At 40.5% G+C, this 16,410-nt stretch overlaps 2 protein-coding genes across 2 annotated transcripts in view; both read right to left on the bottom strand.

The window, feature by feature from the left end:
- Nucleotides 1-1,177: 1,177 nt before the first annotated feature.
- On the bottom strand, nt 1,178-16,284 carry myo19 (myosin XIX). The gene is made up of 24 exons (XM_030154042.1): nt 16,071-16,284; nt 13,468-13,614; nt 12,034-12,182; nt 11,840-11,953; nt 11,086-11,218; nt 10,306-10,375; nt 10,108-10,210; nt 9,867-9,963; nt 8,787-8,863; nt 8,609-8,699; nt 7,085-7,250; nt 6,907-6,980; nt 6,698-6,819; nt 6,314-6,427; nt 6,055-6,231; nt 4,950-5,087; nt 4,757-4,864; nt 4,572-4,642; nt 3,915-3,976; nt 3,268-3,428; nt 3,020-3,149; nt 2,684-2,769; nt 1,737-2,060; nt 1,178-1,519 (listed from the first exon to the last, which is right to left on the bottom strand). Exons 2-24 carry the CDS (start codon nt 13,604-13,606, stop codon nt 1,406-1,408), a joined length of 2,820 nt encoding a protein of 939 aa, XP_030009902.1. The 5' UTR covers nt 13,607-13,614; nt 16,071-16,284; the 3' UTR covers nt 1,178-1,405.
- The window catches only part of LOC115432946 (unconventional myosin-XIX-like), an 84,855-nt gene continuing 69,622 nt past the window's right edge, over nt 1,178-16,410 (bottom strand). The window contains 1 exon segment of the mRNA XM_030154056.1: nt 1,178-1,351. The gene's annotated coding sequence lies outside the window, so the exon portion shown is untranslated.

The following is a 16,410-nucleotide window of genomic DNA, read 5'->3' as shown; positions in this document are numbered from 1 at the left end:
TACATTTATGGTAAACGCAGCGTTAACGTCTACGTCGGATTAAAGCGAAGACTTTGGCACTAATATTAAAACCACAGCCACCACGGCTGCACACATCCATTTGACAGGAGCTTCAGTGGAGTCAGCTTCATGTTCTACACAAATAAATAAAAGGAGGAAAGTCCACTGTACTGAGTAAAACAGATGGAATTAACCCTCTGGTGTCCAGGTGAACATATGAAACACACTTTAACCCTCTGGTGTCCAGGTGAACATATGAAACACACTTTAACCCTCTGGTGTCCAGGTGAACATTTTAAACACACTTTAACCCTCCGGTGTCCAGGTGAACATATGAAACACAATTTAACCCTCCGGTGTCCAGGTGAACATATGAAACACAATTTAACCCTCCGGTGTCCAGGTGAACATATGAAACACAATTTAACCCTCTGGTGTCCAGGTGAGTATATTAAACACACTTTCCACTTCCTGTTATTAAAGATCAGATTATTTGAATTCAACAGTTGTTCATTTGAGTCTGATTGTTTAAATTCTGATCCATCTACTAAATCCATCCCATAATAAACTGTTAAATTGCTTCACTAACACCCGTCTACCAAGTGAATACCAAATACACACTGACACATTTAACATTTAACATTTGACCTTAACCCAAAAATAATAATAATATGAACCAGTGTTGGTGTGAATCACTGACAGATGACAGAAGGAACACATAAAAATATAAATAATAGAGTTTATATGTAGAATATTGGGGGGGGGGAGTCTTTTGTGTTTTTTTGCATCAAAAATATAGTTTGTTTCCATTACAAACATGTCATTTAAAGGGTTAAATTATGACAGTTGTTGAGTATTTGGTATGTTTGTGTTTATGGATCCAGTTGTTGTTGACATCAGTCCTATACAGTACACAGGTGGACGTCTAAGGTACTGGACACCAGAGGGTTAACATGTCTTTTCCTGCTTTGACACCAACATCATCCCAACTCATGCATGTCCTTGACACCATGGGACACACGTACTGGGACACATACTGGACATGAACTAGACTTACTGGGGCCCAGAATTAGACCCAGGTCCTGGTGATGGTTAAGGCCTCATCTGACTCATCAGAAACTGTCATGTGTTTAATCTCTGGGTCCATTTTCCACGTGTGCAGCTCATGCAGCTCCTCCAGTCGTGTGTAAATGACAGAAAAAAAACAAGTCTGGTCCTAAAGTTAAAACAGGAACACAAGCTCAAATCCACAGTCACATGTCCTTTAGTCTAAGTATGAGGTCTGTCCCTCAGGTCAGGTGACCTGATGAGCAGCGGCATGTTGGATGTACATGTTCAGTGTGTTGGATGCGTGTTGGTTCTTATCCCTGTGTCATGTGACTCCTGACTCTTCCATACCCCCCAGTCACAGCGTCTTCTCCAGGAGGATCTCGTTGAACCCTGTGATGTCACTCTTCAGGTCAGGGTGTCTGTCGGCGTAGAGCAGCGGAGAACGCTGACAGTGCAGCTTCACCGACCCCTGAAACCACAACACACTCACAGATTACCCTCAATCCTCCAGGTCAGCCCTTTATTATATAGGCAGGGACTTCACTTCTATTATGAGACTGAAGGGAAATCAACCAAACACATACAGACACATTCAGCTGGGGTTTCATCAGTCAATAAATTCTAATTTATAATAATCTATATAACGATAATCTAGTCTAACAAGTGGGGTCCTAAAGTGGTCGTACCTTGGGCTGGGCTCTGATGGAGGCCAGTTCGCGGGTGCACTGGTTGGTCTCCACCTTGTAGCTCCCCCTCCTGGATGGCAGGCTGAGGGACGCCATGGCCGACACCATCTTGTGGAAGCCGGACGCCGTCAGGGACACGGTGATGGACGGGGCCGAGGCCAGGGCCAGGCCCAGGGGCCACGCCCGCACCGGCACCGGCTCCTGGAGGCTGGACAGCTGCACAGAGCCCCGCCCACTCGCCATTGGCGTGGGAACCGGCGCCGACTCCTCTGCCAGGTCCTGGGCGTCATCCAGTTCTGCTTCCGCCAAAGATCTGAGCAGAGTCTGACAGAGGAACAACACGTTTACGTCCACATGTCTGTTAAAAACCGCCTAATGTCCAAGTGGATTTGAACCATTGTTTATTTACTGAGGGCCCCTCCTCCTTAGCCCTACCCCTCCATTTTATGCATTCACATGAAGGGGTAGGGGTGTTCTGATTCTCGATGAGTTGAAGGGGAGGGGCTAAGGAGGAGGGCCAAGAGGTGAATTGTGATTGGGCCTTTGTCTCATGTGATCCCCCATGACACTTTTATTTATCCCTCTTCTTCATGGAAGGTATGCAAATGACATTCTGTTATTTTGTTTCAAGTACAATTAAGTCAAGCTGAGGTCATTCTATAAGTCTTTTGGGTTTCCGACCTCACCTGCACATTTTCATACCCTTCTCTCAATCAAGAGACATGTTTACATGCATTTGTCTTATTTTATACTGTATGTGCAAATAAATAAATAAAAATAAATAAATGAACAAAAAGTCCAGTTAGTGCAGATGAAAAACAGCTGTTGGACAAACTTAAATTTACACCAACATGATCTAATGGAACACGACCCAGTTAAAGAAACCAATAACATAAATAAATCCATTAACCCAAACTCCGCCTTCATTGTGCTCATTGGTTGCTTACCCTCCACTTCCTCCAGGTGTTCTGGATCACAGCAGCTGCTCGGTTCCACCTGAGGACCTGCCTCCGGACCAGCCAAGACCGAACCACTGCAAACACAGTAGAACACTTAGAAGCTTCCACACCATGCTGCTCAGTGTGTGTTCAGTAATTTGACACGTCCATCATTAAAGGAACACGTCATGAATGGATGTGACTGGTTTGGTTTGGTCAGATGGACTGGACTGGACTGGACTCTGTGTCCAGATTGGACTCAGTGTTCAGATCGGACTCTGTGTTCAGACGCCACCAGCTGCTTCCTGTTGACCAGACGCTCAGGTCAGAGTGTTATCCATTTACCTGCTTGGATCAGAGTGGCGGATTGTCGCCTGGCGCGGCGTCGGCGTCGCTGGAACCGAAGCCAACAGCATTGGATGGAGAAGGCGCACTGAGACAGGATCCTCCTCCTCTGATCCTCCAGTAAGTCCAACTGTGGGACAGAGCCAGGAGTCAGCGGGACCAGAGCCAGGGTTTAGTCTGGTCCTAATTACAACACGCACAGCAGACACCAAGAACAAAACCACAAGAAGAATCTGAATCAGACTGACCATGAACTGGGTGAGAAACACTTTGGTCTTCCCACAATGCACCAGTGTGTTGTGTTTGTCTCTGTCCAGGTGGTGGGATGGACCAGCTCTTTGTTGGAAAACGACTCTGAGGAGATGTTCCACCTCTTTTTTAAGATCATTGTTTCCATTAACCACTGAGTCTTAAACAAAGAGGACAACCAGGAATTAGACAGAGCCGAAACCTACAAAAATAACACAACTGCAGATGTAGAGGTTTAGTTTTAGTTCCATGTGACAGTGAACATCAGCGGGTGGTTGACAATGTGTATGAGCACAGAGCAGAGCACGAGACCAGAAGAAAAAAGAACATCAGCGAGAAGATCCTTCATCAGTCACACAAGAAACAAATCAACTACATGACAAATATTAGATGAAGCCACAGATGAAAAACGTTAATGTTCTTGCAAAGCGAGCGTTGACCTCCACACACACATGCATTTACCTGGACAATCACAGGAAGGTGCAAATTTAGTTAGAAAAGTCCAGTATTTTTACACCAAATAGAAAAGTCCCAAGTAGAAGAAGTGAGGATCAGATCTAGTCAGAGGGACAGCGATGGAAAAGCAGAATAAACATCTGTGTCTACGTCCACATGTTCATCAAACACAAACACAAACTGTTCATACCAACACCGGGAGAATGTCTGCAGATCACCCCGTAACGATGGAGGAAGGTGTCGAAGGGGATTCTGGGAAACGAACAGGAAGAAAACGTCCAATTAAAACTGAGATACAGGCTAAACAGTGTGGGTGGGGTCAGTATTTACCTGAGTGGGTGGGGTCAGTATTTACCTGAGTGGGTTAGGGTCAGTATTTACCTGAGTGGGTCAGGATCAGTATTTACCTGAGTGGGTGGGGTCAGTATTTACCTGAGTGGGTCAGGATCAGTATTTACCTGAGTGGGTGGGGTCAGTATTTACCTGAGTGGGTTAGGGTCAGTATTTACTTAGTGGGTGGGGTCAGTATTTACCTGAGTGGGTTAGGGTCAGTATTTACCTGAGTGGGTGGGGTCAGTATTTACCTGAGTGGGTTAGCGTCAGTATTTACCTGAGTGGGTGGGGTCAGTATTTACCTGAGTGGGTTAGCGTCAGTATTTACCTGAGTGGGTTAGGGTCAGTATTTACCTGAGTGGGTTGGAGTTGGGTCACTATTTACCGGAGTGGGTTAGGGTCAGTATTTACCTGAGTGGGTGGGGTCAGTATTTACCTGAGTGGGTTAGGGTCAGTATTTACTTGAGTGGGTTAGGGTCAGTATTTACCTGAGTGGGTCAGGGTCAGTATTTACCTGAGTGGGAAACCAGCAGCACTGATATGGATCGTCTCTACAATGCCACAGGCCTCAAGCTGCAGGATCACCTGGAAACAGGAAGTATGTTAGACAGACAGACAGGAAGAGACACAGACAGACGGACAGGTAAACAGACGGACAGGTGGACAGACGGACAGGTAGACAGGTGGACAGGCGTGTACCTCGTCCTTTCTGAAGGTCAGTGGTTGACAGTCTTGGTTTGGTTTGATGCATCGAGTGTAATGAGGCGTCGTTGAGTGAAGGATCTTCATCAGGTTCTCCAGAGAGTTCTGTAATCAGACACCACCGTTGTCATCATCATCATCATCACCACCAATGACACGCTGTTACCATGACAACAGAGCATTAACCCACCTTGAACTTTGACACCACAGTGACTTTACTGAGTCCTTTGCTCGTTTGTTTCCCATCATCCTTTTCTGCAAAGATGTGTTGAATCAGGGGGTTTTTGGAACTCTGAAGGAGACTGATGAGTTCTGGGGGAACCGGGTCCTACGGCGGAAAATCCCACAGAAAAAGAGAGCATTGAACACATCTGCCTAGGGTTAGGGTGACGCTGACACCATGTTCACAGTCCACATACAGACTGTAGGAGGTCAGTGAATGCACGTCAGACCTGCACATGCACACATGAAGGATTTAAAGACGCTTTTTAAAGAATTAAATGCAGATTTATAAATTCAAGACTTTAAGACTTTTGGAGACCCTGTGGGGACCTTGGATTTAACCCTCTGGTGTCTGACTCACAGACGTCCTTTAAAAACCTAAAGTACATAATCTGCACAGTGTCATAGTAACGTCAACGTGGTTTTATACAGTTTGGTTTTAACTTCTTTTTTTTTTCCTTTTTTTTTTTTGTATTTCATCACCTTAAGCCATAAACAAAAATACTCATTAACTGTCACAATTTTAACCCTTTAAATGACATTTGTAATGGAAACAAAACATATTTTTTGATGCAAAAAGCACAAAAGATTCCCCCCCTCCAGTATTGTTCATATAAACAGTATAAGTTTTTTTACTGTTTCCTTCTGTCATCTGTCAGTAATTAACACTAACACTGGTTTATATTATTACTATTTTTTTTGGTTCTAGGTCAAATGTTAAATGTGTCGGTGTGTATTTTGTACTCACTTTGGTAGAAGGGTGCTAGTGTAGGAATTTAACACTGTTTATTATGGGATGGACTTAGTGGATGGATCAGAATTTAAACAATCAGACAAAAATAAACAACTGTTGAATTCAAATAATCTGAGTTTTAAGAACAGGAAGTGTGTTTAATATGTTCACCTGGACATCAGAGGGTTAAAGTGTGTTTAATATGTTCACCTGGACACCACAGGGTTAATTCCATGTGTTTTACTCAGTTCAGTGGACTTCCCTCCATCTTTTCCTCCTGATCCTTGTGTTTTCATATTAAATCTCCTCTAGTTCTACATCAGCTGTTCCGATAGCTCACCTTGTTCTTCTCCACCATGCCGTGGATCTGGTACTCCACTCTGCCGGCGTAATGGGACACAGTGAAATGGGGTTCTGTGCTGAATTTATTCCAGCTGATGTTGGCATTTTCGCTGAGCTCCTTCTCCAGACGAACCCTGAACGTTTTGGCGTCTGAGGCTCGATTCAGTCGACTCTCCTACGGAAACGACGCACAGGAAACAGAGGTCAGCCACATGGATTTAACGGAACTACGGTCACATTGAAAACCTGAACCAGACCTCGTTGAGCAGAGAAAACACACTGGTGGGGCTGCCCTCCATGAGGTCCAAACAGCTCTGGTTGTCCTGGTAACGGACAAACGACCACTCCAAACCCTCGGACACGTACTCCTCCTGCAGAACACACCATCCATCTATCATCTGACAGTTTCCATTAATTATCCATCCATCCGCCTGCCCGCCCGCCTGCCCATCCGTCCACCCACCCACCCGTCCGTCCATCTGTCCATCCATCCATCCGTCCATCCATCCGTCCGTCCATCCATCCATCCATCCATCCATCCACCCGTCCATCCATCCATCCATCCATCCATCAGTCCACCCACCCACCCCTCCATTATCCATCCATCCATCCATCCATCCATCCATCTTCTTTCTTTCTACCTGCTGAGCTTTCAGATAATGAGCCACAAAGTGCTGCTGCAGTTTCTCGTTGGCGTAGTTGATGCACAGCTGTTCCAGGTTGTTCATCTGGAAACACTCGAACCCGTACACATCTAGAACACCTGGAAAACGCCAGGAGACCAATGTGTGGGTTTAAACACTCATATAAACACATGTCCATGTACGGGCTCAGAGGGTTCCAGTCGTACCTATGAAGTTGGACCAGGTGGACTGATCTGCACAGATGCTGTTGTTGATGAACATCACCAACCACTCGAACAACCTGAAGAAGCACAGTCACATATCAATGAGCTGGAAGAACAGGAGTGGGCGTGGCCCCCTGTAGGACACACCTGTTCCCTGCTTTGGTGGTATGAGCGCTCTTACTCTGCGTAGATGACTTTGGCGAGGCAGTCCCTCCGAACGCTGCACTCGGTCTGGGAACAGGGTTTGAGGACCTGGTGCTTCCCCGCCCTCAGCGTTCGGACCCTCAAACTGGTCTGAAGGTCGTCGGCCGGGACACACAGCAGCTCAGCAGCTCTGAGCAGGAAGTCTACAGCAAAGGACAGACACACACTTAAACAGGAGGGATTTTCAAACCAATGAAATAAGATGAGGTGATCCGAGGATAAAAGCTCTGTTCATTTTAAGGCCTTATTTGTGCAAAACCAAGGACGGTCAGAATGAGGAAAGATCTGTGTCCAACATCCAAAAGGAAAAACTTCATACCCAAAGGTTAGGATGTGAGACCTGTACTGCATTAGACAGAAAAATAATAAACCCATGGAGTTGGATCAGTGACAGTGGATGGACACACTGGGTTTATATAGATTAAATAATAAATAAAATGAACAAAAATTAAAAAAAAAAAAAAACTTGCAAAATTGTGGGGCTCACTTGGGGAACCACACCCACATATTCTGGACGTGTCCTAAAATCAGACCTGATGATATATTTGCCGCTGTGAACACAACCAAACATTTTCTAAAGATTTAAAGTTTGCTATTTTAGGTGTAATCCCAGAAATCTTAGCGGGAAATAACCGAAAATACCTCTTGTGAATTTTACTAATGGCAGCCATTAAATGCATCACTAAGAAGTGGCTGAAACCTGAACCTCCAACATATAACATTTGGATTGAGAAAGTGAGGGAAATCTATCAGATGGAGCAGATTACTTATGTACTTAGAATTCAGGGAGAGATATTTACTAAGAGATGGATTCCCATGATTAAGCTTTTAATGCAATAAGCATTCAGAAGTGGTCATATACATGTATGTGGGTGTTTTTTTGTTTCTTTTTGTCATTCATGTTTCATTTGTGATTAACTGTAATCAATATCTACTGCAGATATCCTTTTTTCCATGTATGTCATAGGGGGATGTGTGATTAGATATGTTAATGTATGTAAAATGTCTTGTATATTTGTATGAGCAAAACTAAATAAAAATTAAGTAAAAAAAAAAGAATAAAACTTTGACAAAATTCTTAATAACATGAAAAACATAAGCAAAACATTTACAAAAATATGACAATAAAAATGAACAAAAACAGCCAAAGTGATCAATAAATTTAACAAAAATAAATGAGAAACCAACAAAATAAGTAAAATAAACAAAATAAGCCACAAACTGAACAAAAGTGTAGAAAAAAACCCATGGAATTGGATCAGTGACAGTGGATGGACACACTGGGTTTATGTTCAGATAATGAGAGATTTAGTTAAAAAAGACAGTTTTTCTTCAGTTTTTCCCTGTTTTGATAAAATAACCTTTGAATTAACTCTGAATTTTAATGAACATCTACATGATCAGCGAATTAAATACAGAAAATACAGTATTTACATTGAAATAATGTAAAATACAGGTGATAATATTAGAATAAATGGTGCTAAATGATATTGTTCCCAACCTTTGGACTCTTCCGTCAGGTTACATGGCTGAGACTCGTCTGTCCAAGTAGAAAAAGTCACATTTCCCAGCTGCAGAATCCCAGCTAATATCTGAAGGACAAAAGGTCAGAACCAGCCCATGAAACAGTGGGATTACAGAGGAATGAACACAGATAAAAGCAGAGTTCAGGATCTGACCGTGAAGATCTGCTTCTGTCGGTCTGAATCCACACCCAGATGGTCCATGGCCTCCAGAGTGTCTGAAAAACAGTCCTCTAGAAAACAGAAGAGCAACACAAACCGGTTATGACACAAAATACATCAAACAAAAGGATGTCTATGTACACCCAATCATTCTATACTGTTGGACTTGTTCAGTTATTTCACCGGTGGAAGGAGATCCTAAATCAACAGTGAGGATGAAGGAACTTTGTAGATGTATCAGACTGGAAACACTGACAGATGATGCAAAAGGAAGGACTTCTACCAATGCTGGGAACCATATATGAACATCAGAACTGATAAAAACACACACAATCTAATGGACTTTTAAGGATGATGATGATTATTGTTATTCTTTTAATTTAGTTTATTATTATTATTATTATTAGAATAAGACTGTGGAAAAAGACTCAAAGACCAAAGATCTGTGACTCAGTGTGTGTGTGTGTGTGTGTGTCTGTATAATGTCAAAAAAGTCAATAAATATATTGTACAAAACCACAGGTCAAGAATGTAAATAATGGGTTTGTACCAAGGTTATAATAGTTTTGGATTTTTCATTATAGTTTAGTTTTATTTAGTTTTGAATTTTTTTTTCTCTAATTCAGTTAGTTTTAATTCGTTTTTAGAGCAGGTTTGCTAGTTTTTATTAGTTTTCTTTTTTTTCTAAATGCTTAGTTTTAAAATTAATTTTAGTTTTGTCGTATCTTTTATCTTCTTCGCCGTTGTATTCAAATAAATCCCAGACAGGACTCTGGTTTCCCCTAACTTTAGTCTCCATGTTTCCAGGTAGAGTGGGGACCAGAAGACGACTGTAAACCACAAGTGACGAGAAGAGACGGACTGTGAAGTGTCATATGGTGATGCCAGCTAAAATTTTTAGTTAGTTGTGTAAGCACACAATACAGTTTCAGTTAGTTATCATTTTTTTCTTTTAATTATAGTTTTTATTTATTTCAGTTAACGAAAATGTTTTTTTAATTCTAGTTTTTATCATTTCATTAGTTTTCGTAAATGATAATAACCTTGGTTAGTACATGAGGAATAAAAACCAACCTTCAACTGTTTTGTCAGCGTTTGGAAGCCACTGAAAGGTCTGTCCTGGAGACATCATCCACTCCAGTCTCTGTTCATCTGTCGCTCCTTTCATCATCTGAAACACAAACACTGACGTTATTAACAGTTATTAACGTTAACTTTATGGTTAATAATATTAATAATGGTTAATGACCTTTATTAACATTATTAACTGTATGTGTTTGTCAGGTTTTATGTGGATGTTGGTCTCTGGACTGACCTGGTAGAAGATGTGAAAGTTGCGTTCGTTGGTTGGTTGGTTGGCCACTCTGGTCTTCTCCAGTAGATACGTCTGGACTGAAGCTCCAACCAACAGCTGACACCTTTAATTAAACACAGGAAATTAACACCTTTAATTAACGACAGAAAATTAACACAAGAACCCAATGGTGATGATGGTGGTGGTGATGAAGAGTACCTGTCTAGTTGCAGTTGGATGTACTTTCCGAAGCGGCTGCTGTTGTTGTTTCGTAGCGTGCAGGCGTTTCCTTCATGGACAGAAAACACTCATTAAAAACTTTCATCGTCCATTAAATGAATGAACAGTAAAAAAAACACATTTGATTATTTATGACAAAAGCACAAAAAATTAGACACTAAGGCTCCGTTCACACAGAAGGTAAATGTGTCCATATGTGACCTGGATCTGATCTGTTAAAGACAGTTTAGACAGCACTAATCTGAGCCAGACCACTTTCATATGTGATCCTAAATCTGACCCAGACCACTTTCATATGTGGTCCTAAATCTGATCCAGATCTGATATTTTCCAATGTGACTTCAGTCTGAACGTCCAGGTCGCATTTATCCGACCTTTACGTCATTGAAATGTGACAAACATCACAGTTCTTCGTCCCAGGAGTGTTACTTCCATAAACACAGCGTGGTCATGTATTCCATCAGGACCTCTTTAGTGCATGTGGATCACTTCAGGGTCACATTCAGTTCAGAATCAAAACTGATAGAAGTCGCATTTAATGTGGAATATGAACCAACACACAAAAAAATCGGATTTACCCAAAAATCCAAATTGTGCATTAAGACCTGCTGTGTGAACGGAGCCTTAGACACTGAGTAATAATTAGAAATCAAACCTTAAACGGTCTGTTTTTGGTTTTATCCAGAAAAAAAAACACAACTTCAGCAAAAGTGAGAAAGTATTTGTAGAAGTCAGACCCAGACCCAGGGGGGTCCTCACCAAAGGCCTCCATGATGGGGTTGGAGTCCAGGACCCTCCTCTCGATCCTCTCCACCGTGTTCTGACTCGTCTCCAGGGACGACGAGGACGCAACGGTGGCGTAGTATTTCATCAGACAGCGAGATGTCCACGTCTGGACAGAAACCAGGAGATCAGAGGGACTGAGACCCCTGTTACATGACCCGACTACAGACCCTGCCCCTAATCCCACAGAAACCAGGAGACAAGAGGGACTGAGACCCCTGTCACATGACCCAACTACAGACCTCGCCCCTAATCCGACTGAATAGCTTGACTGTAAATGTGCAGTAAAGTCCATGACGGAGCTGAATTAAAGAGGTTTAAGGCAGTTTCAGATGAAAGGGTTTGAACAACAACACGGTTCATTCTGTTCACAATGTTTCACACTCTAGCAGAAAAAATAAAAATTGTATATATATGTGTGTGTATATACATATATATATATATATATATATATACACACACACACACACACATATATATATATATATATATATATATATATATATATATATATGTATAAATGTGTGTGTGTATTTGTGAATTTTGAGTGATTTTGTGTGTATTTGTGTATATATTTTGTGTTAATGTTGTGTATTTGGTGTGTATTGTTGTGTCTATTTAGTGTATATTATTGTGTGTATTTGATGTGTAATTGTTGTATATTATTGTGTGTATTGTTGTGTGTATTTGATGTGTAATTGTTGTGTGTATTGTTGTGTGTAGTGGGTACCTTTCCCGCTCCACTCTCTCCGCTGACCACCAGGGACTGGTCAACCGGCTCCACCTGACCCTGGACATTCCTGTACGCCTCCTCTGCCACAATGAAGATGTGTGGTTTGGACTCCTGTTGACAGACACACAGCGGTTCTGTTGGTTCTGGTTCTGATGGACCTGGTGGGTCCAGGGCGGTGCTGCTGTGAATACCTGAGGCTGAGGACAGTGGTGGTACTCCTTCATCACGTCCAGGGAGTACAGGTCTGGGACGGGCCTGAACGGGTTCAGAGCCACCAGGGTGCAGCCGGCATGGGTGTAGAACATGTGGACCCGGTACCGGGCCTGGAGGCACCGGAGAACTGACACAGAACCAGCAAACATCACAAACAAACCCACACAAAACAGGAAATAAGAGCCAGTCTTCAACTCAGACAACGGAGACGAATACAGCATCAACATGAAGAAAATCACACGTTTATCTTTAGTTTATAATAAATAACATAGGAGCAGGTCGTCTGTATACAGTTAATGTTATACATCAGAGTAATCACAATAATTTATGAATCCTAGAAGAAATTATTATGTGTCACAGTCACTCTGTGCAAGTAGAATTAAAGTAGGAGGAAAAAAAATACACACACATATAAATACAAATATAAGAAGAATCATACGTATAATAATAAAGACAAGATAAACTACACTTCCCATATTTCCTTGCCCTCCAGTCTTTCTGCATTAATAGTGTTTATCGTCGTCTGTCAGGTTTAATGTTCATGTGTAAATAAAACGGAGTGGCTGAAGGTGAATGAAGGTGGAAACATTAGGACACAGTGTGTATGAACAAACACACAGCAGGTTTATGAAGCGTATCACACACTTAACCCATAAATACCCAAACATCCACCAACAAAAATCATCTGCTGATGGAAAATATGTAGCAAAGAAGAAGAAAATTAAGTCCAAAAAAATAAAACAAGCAACAAGATTAACAAAAGCAGCCGATGTCATCCATAAAATGAACAAAAATGAAAAATAAACCAAAAAAAAAAAACAAATAACATGAACAAAATGAGACACAAACTGAACAAAACTGAAGAAAAAATGAACAAAAAATAAATAAAAACTAACAAGAATGAATAAGAAAATTCACAAAATAATCAACATGGAGAAAATAAGCAAGAAAATGAACAAAAGCAGTCAAAGTAATCAATAAAATGAACTAAATTAATTTTTAAAAATTACAAAAATAATAAGCAACAAAATAAGAAAAACTGAACAAAACTGTAGAAAAAAAATATAAACCCATGGAGTTTTAAAAGGCCAGTGGATGGACACACTGGGTTTATGTTCAGTTAATGACAGATTGGACTGAAAAAGACACTGTTTATTCAGTTTGATCTGTTTTTATATAATAACCTTTGAATTTACTCTGAGTTTAATGAACATTTACATGATCAGTGAATTAAATATAGAAAATACAGGATTTACACTGAAAAAATGTACAATACAGACAATAATGTTACAATAAATGGAGATAAATCAGAAACAGAAAGGTTAAATATAGAAGTAGTCATGGGTGTTTATGGGTTGATGATGAGTCGACAGGTGGGTGGAGTCGATAGGTGGGTGGAGCCTGGTGTTTACCTGTGGTCGGGGTGACGGGGTTGACCTTGGTCAGGTCGTCGTAGGTGTGGAGCTGCTCTTCATCGGTGAGGAAGGCCTGGACGTCTCCATCCAGGGGGTCATTCATGGATTGAGATGGGAGGGGGGGTTTGTGATGCATTCACTGACCTGGATGAAGAATCAGACCAAACAAACAAACAGGACGATGAAGCAATCAAGCACACGACTGATGAAACCAGAGGAGTGGAGTCTGAACAGGCCCAGTTTCCAAACACGTCTCCTCCCTCTGGACTTAAATAAATACCATATTTATGAGTCTATGGCACAGGTGTCCAACAGACGACCTGTGGACCAAAACAGGACACCAAAGGGTCCAATCAGGCCCATGGATGAATTTATGAAATGAAACAAGGACACTGAAGATATCATTTTAGTTCAGGTTCCACCTTCATATGATCTAAAGTGGATCAGAACCAGTAAAATAATAACACAATAACATATAAATAATGACAAATACAAACTTTTCTCTTTGTTTTAGTATAAAAAAGTTAAATTACATAAAAAAATTAACATTACAAACTATCAAAAAATGTTAATAATCTGAACAAATATAATAAACCAGTGTAATTGGACCAATATTCAGTCTGTTATTAAATGTTGTGTGTATTTGTAGATCCACTGTATCTGTATGTTACAATAATATGTGTAAATGATAAACTGAGGATGAATACTGGTCCAATTACACTGATTTATATTAAGAAACTCCAGGTTGTTCATGTTATTGACATTTTTAAGGAAACTTTACAGCTGTAAATATTTCCACAATGTAATTTGACTTGTTTCTCTGTTCTTATTGGACTGGTTCTGATCCACTACAGACCAGATTGGGTTGAATGTGGAACCTGAACGCCACTGACTTCCACGTCTCTGGTCAATGCGTGATGGACCTCAGTCCCAAACATGAATCAGCTTTATCCTCCCACATGGTCTGGACCGGAAACCTGGACTGTCAACACCAGGGGGATTAAAAGTGTGCACAGCGTCCAGGTAGATTCATCTCATTACATCATTAGCCTGGCTGCTGGTAAACAGTCCTAATGCAATTAATCTAATACTGAAGCTCGTTAAACAGCATCACTACCTAAACACATGAACATTCTGCACCTCCGTACTGTATTTGAATGAGGACACTGAAGCATCACATCAACTTTAAAACCAAACAATGAAAACCAACATCTAACAGTGGACTTTACCTGTTGTCTGTTCCAGCTTTTCCTGATTTTTATACACAAATAAAATCAGTCCAAATTCAACCAATGGTATTAATAATAACTGTTCAATAAGACATGAAATTATGAAATTTATTGAAAATCTAAAGTTTTCTTGCAAGAGGAACCAAAACCAAGAGATGCTTGTCTGTTTGAGGATATAACAGTTTAAAATAATGGAAATTAGTCCAGTTTTAATCCTATTTTTGAAGGAAAAAACCCTGATTTATTCTATTATTACGACCTGTGACAAAAAGGAGGACATTTATCTCATAATTTCTTTTTTAATATAATTGCGGCAGTAAAGTATGAATGTGACTGGTCTTGGTGAAGATGTGTTTGTGGATTTCACCGTAAAAAGCTGAGTATAAATACTGTTCATAGGGACTGGACACATTAATGTGGATCAGAAACAACATGTGATCAATGGGAGCTTTAGTGCAAAAACTGAAAACATCTACCCTCATATTTAATGGTGTAATTTTACAATAAAACTGAAATGATGTCAATTTTCCAGGTATTTATTTATATATACACACATATATATATATATATATATATATATATATATATATATATATATCTATATATATATATATATATATAAATATATATATATATATATATATATATTTTTTTTTTTTTAATTACGTGGACAGTATTCATATTGTAATATATTTTAAACAGAAACAGAAACAACAAAACTCACTGTGGCATTTTAAACAGCAAACTCATAAAATACATATTAAAAGTATTAATAAAACACACATTAAAACTATTATTACAAGTATTATTAACACATATGTGAATGTGAGCAGTCATCACCGTATGTAACCGTTTATAAATTCAGTTTCATTTTGATTTTATTTTCCAGATATAAGTTAGTTTTATTCTAATCTATCTTTGTTTCTTTTCATAAATTTGCTTGAATGTTTATTTTATTGAACTGAAGTAAAAACCTGAACTTCTTCTTCAGTTATGAACAATTTTAGGATTAAAATACATATGATTATTTGGATTCCAACACTGAACGGACACATTAGAGACATAGTATAAGTTCAATTTAAAGTCATTGATTCTATTTTCTCTCAGATTCACCTTTAGATCCGCGTCCAGGTGACTTTATTCAGTTTGGTTTAATTCACTGTCGGCTGGTTTTTTCCAGGTGGTGCACTAACTACAAACAATACGGTATCTGATATTTAGTCCCAAACTTTACACTAAAGACCCAGCCGGGAAAACCGGAATCCGTGCCTGATTTTAACGGGACTCCGCCGGTTGTTCCGCCTGTCATGGACTCATATAATTGAAAACACCCGCCCCAGGGTCCACATTGGCGGACGGTCCGGTACTCACCGTTCCCCTCTGGTGTCCCGCTTTAACGGTGCGTCGGTCCTCCACAGAATTCATCGGTTTAACGGTAACCTCGGTATTTGACAGACGAAAGAATAAACCAAAGACGGACTACAGTCACAAATCTGTCCGGTATGAGTTCAGTCTGCCGTCACGAAGTGGACATATTCCTTCACGGTCCAACATTCCTCAAGGACACAACTTTCCACAGTCTCCTCCTTTTCCCACCGTCCTGAACTCCTCACACTACAGCGCTATTCCCGCCCTCTTTTTGAGGCTTCACGGACCCCATACAGTATCGGCGAGCATGAACAACGAAGCGAATTTACCTGCTTATAATAAT

Source organism: Sphaeramia orbicularis, chromosome 14 (genome assembly GCF_902148855.1).
Source record: "Sphaeramia orbicularis chromosome 14, fSphaOr1.1, whole genome shotgun sequence".
Classification (NCBI taxonomy): Eukaryota; Metazoa; Chordata; class Actinopteri; order Kurtiformes; family Apogonidae; genus Sphaeramia; species Sphaeramia orbicularis.
Note: the sequence above shows the minus strand (reverse complement) of the source record. Positions and strands in the feature narration are given on the sequence as shown.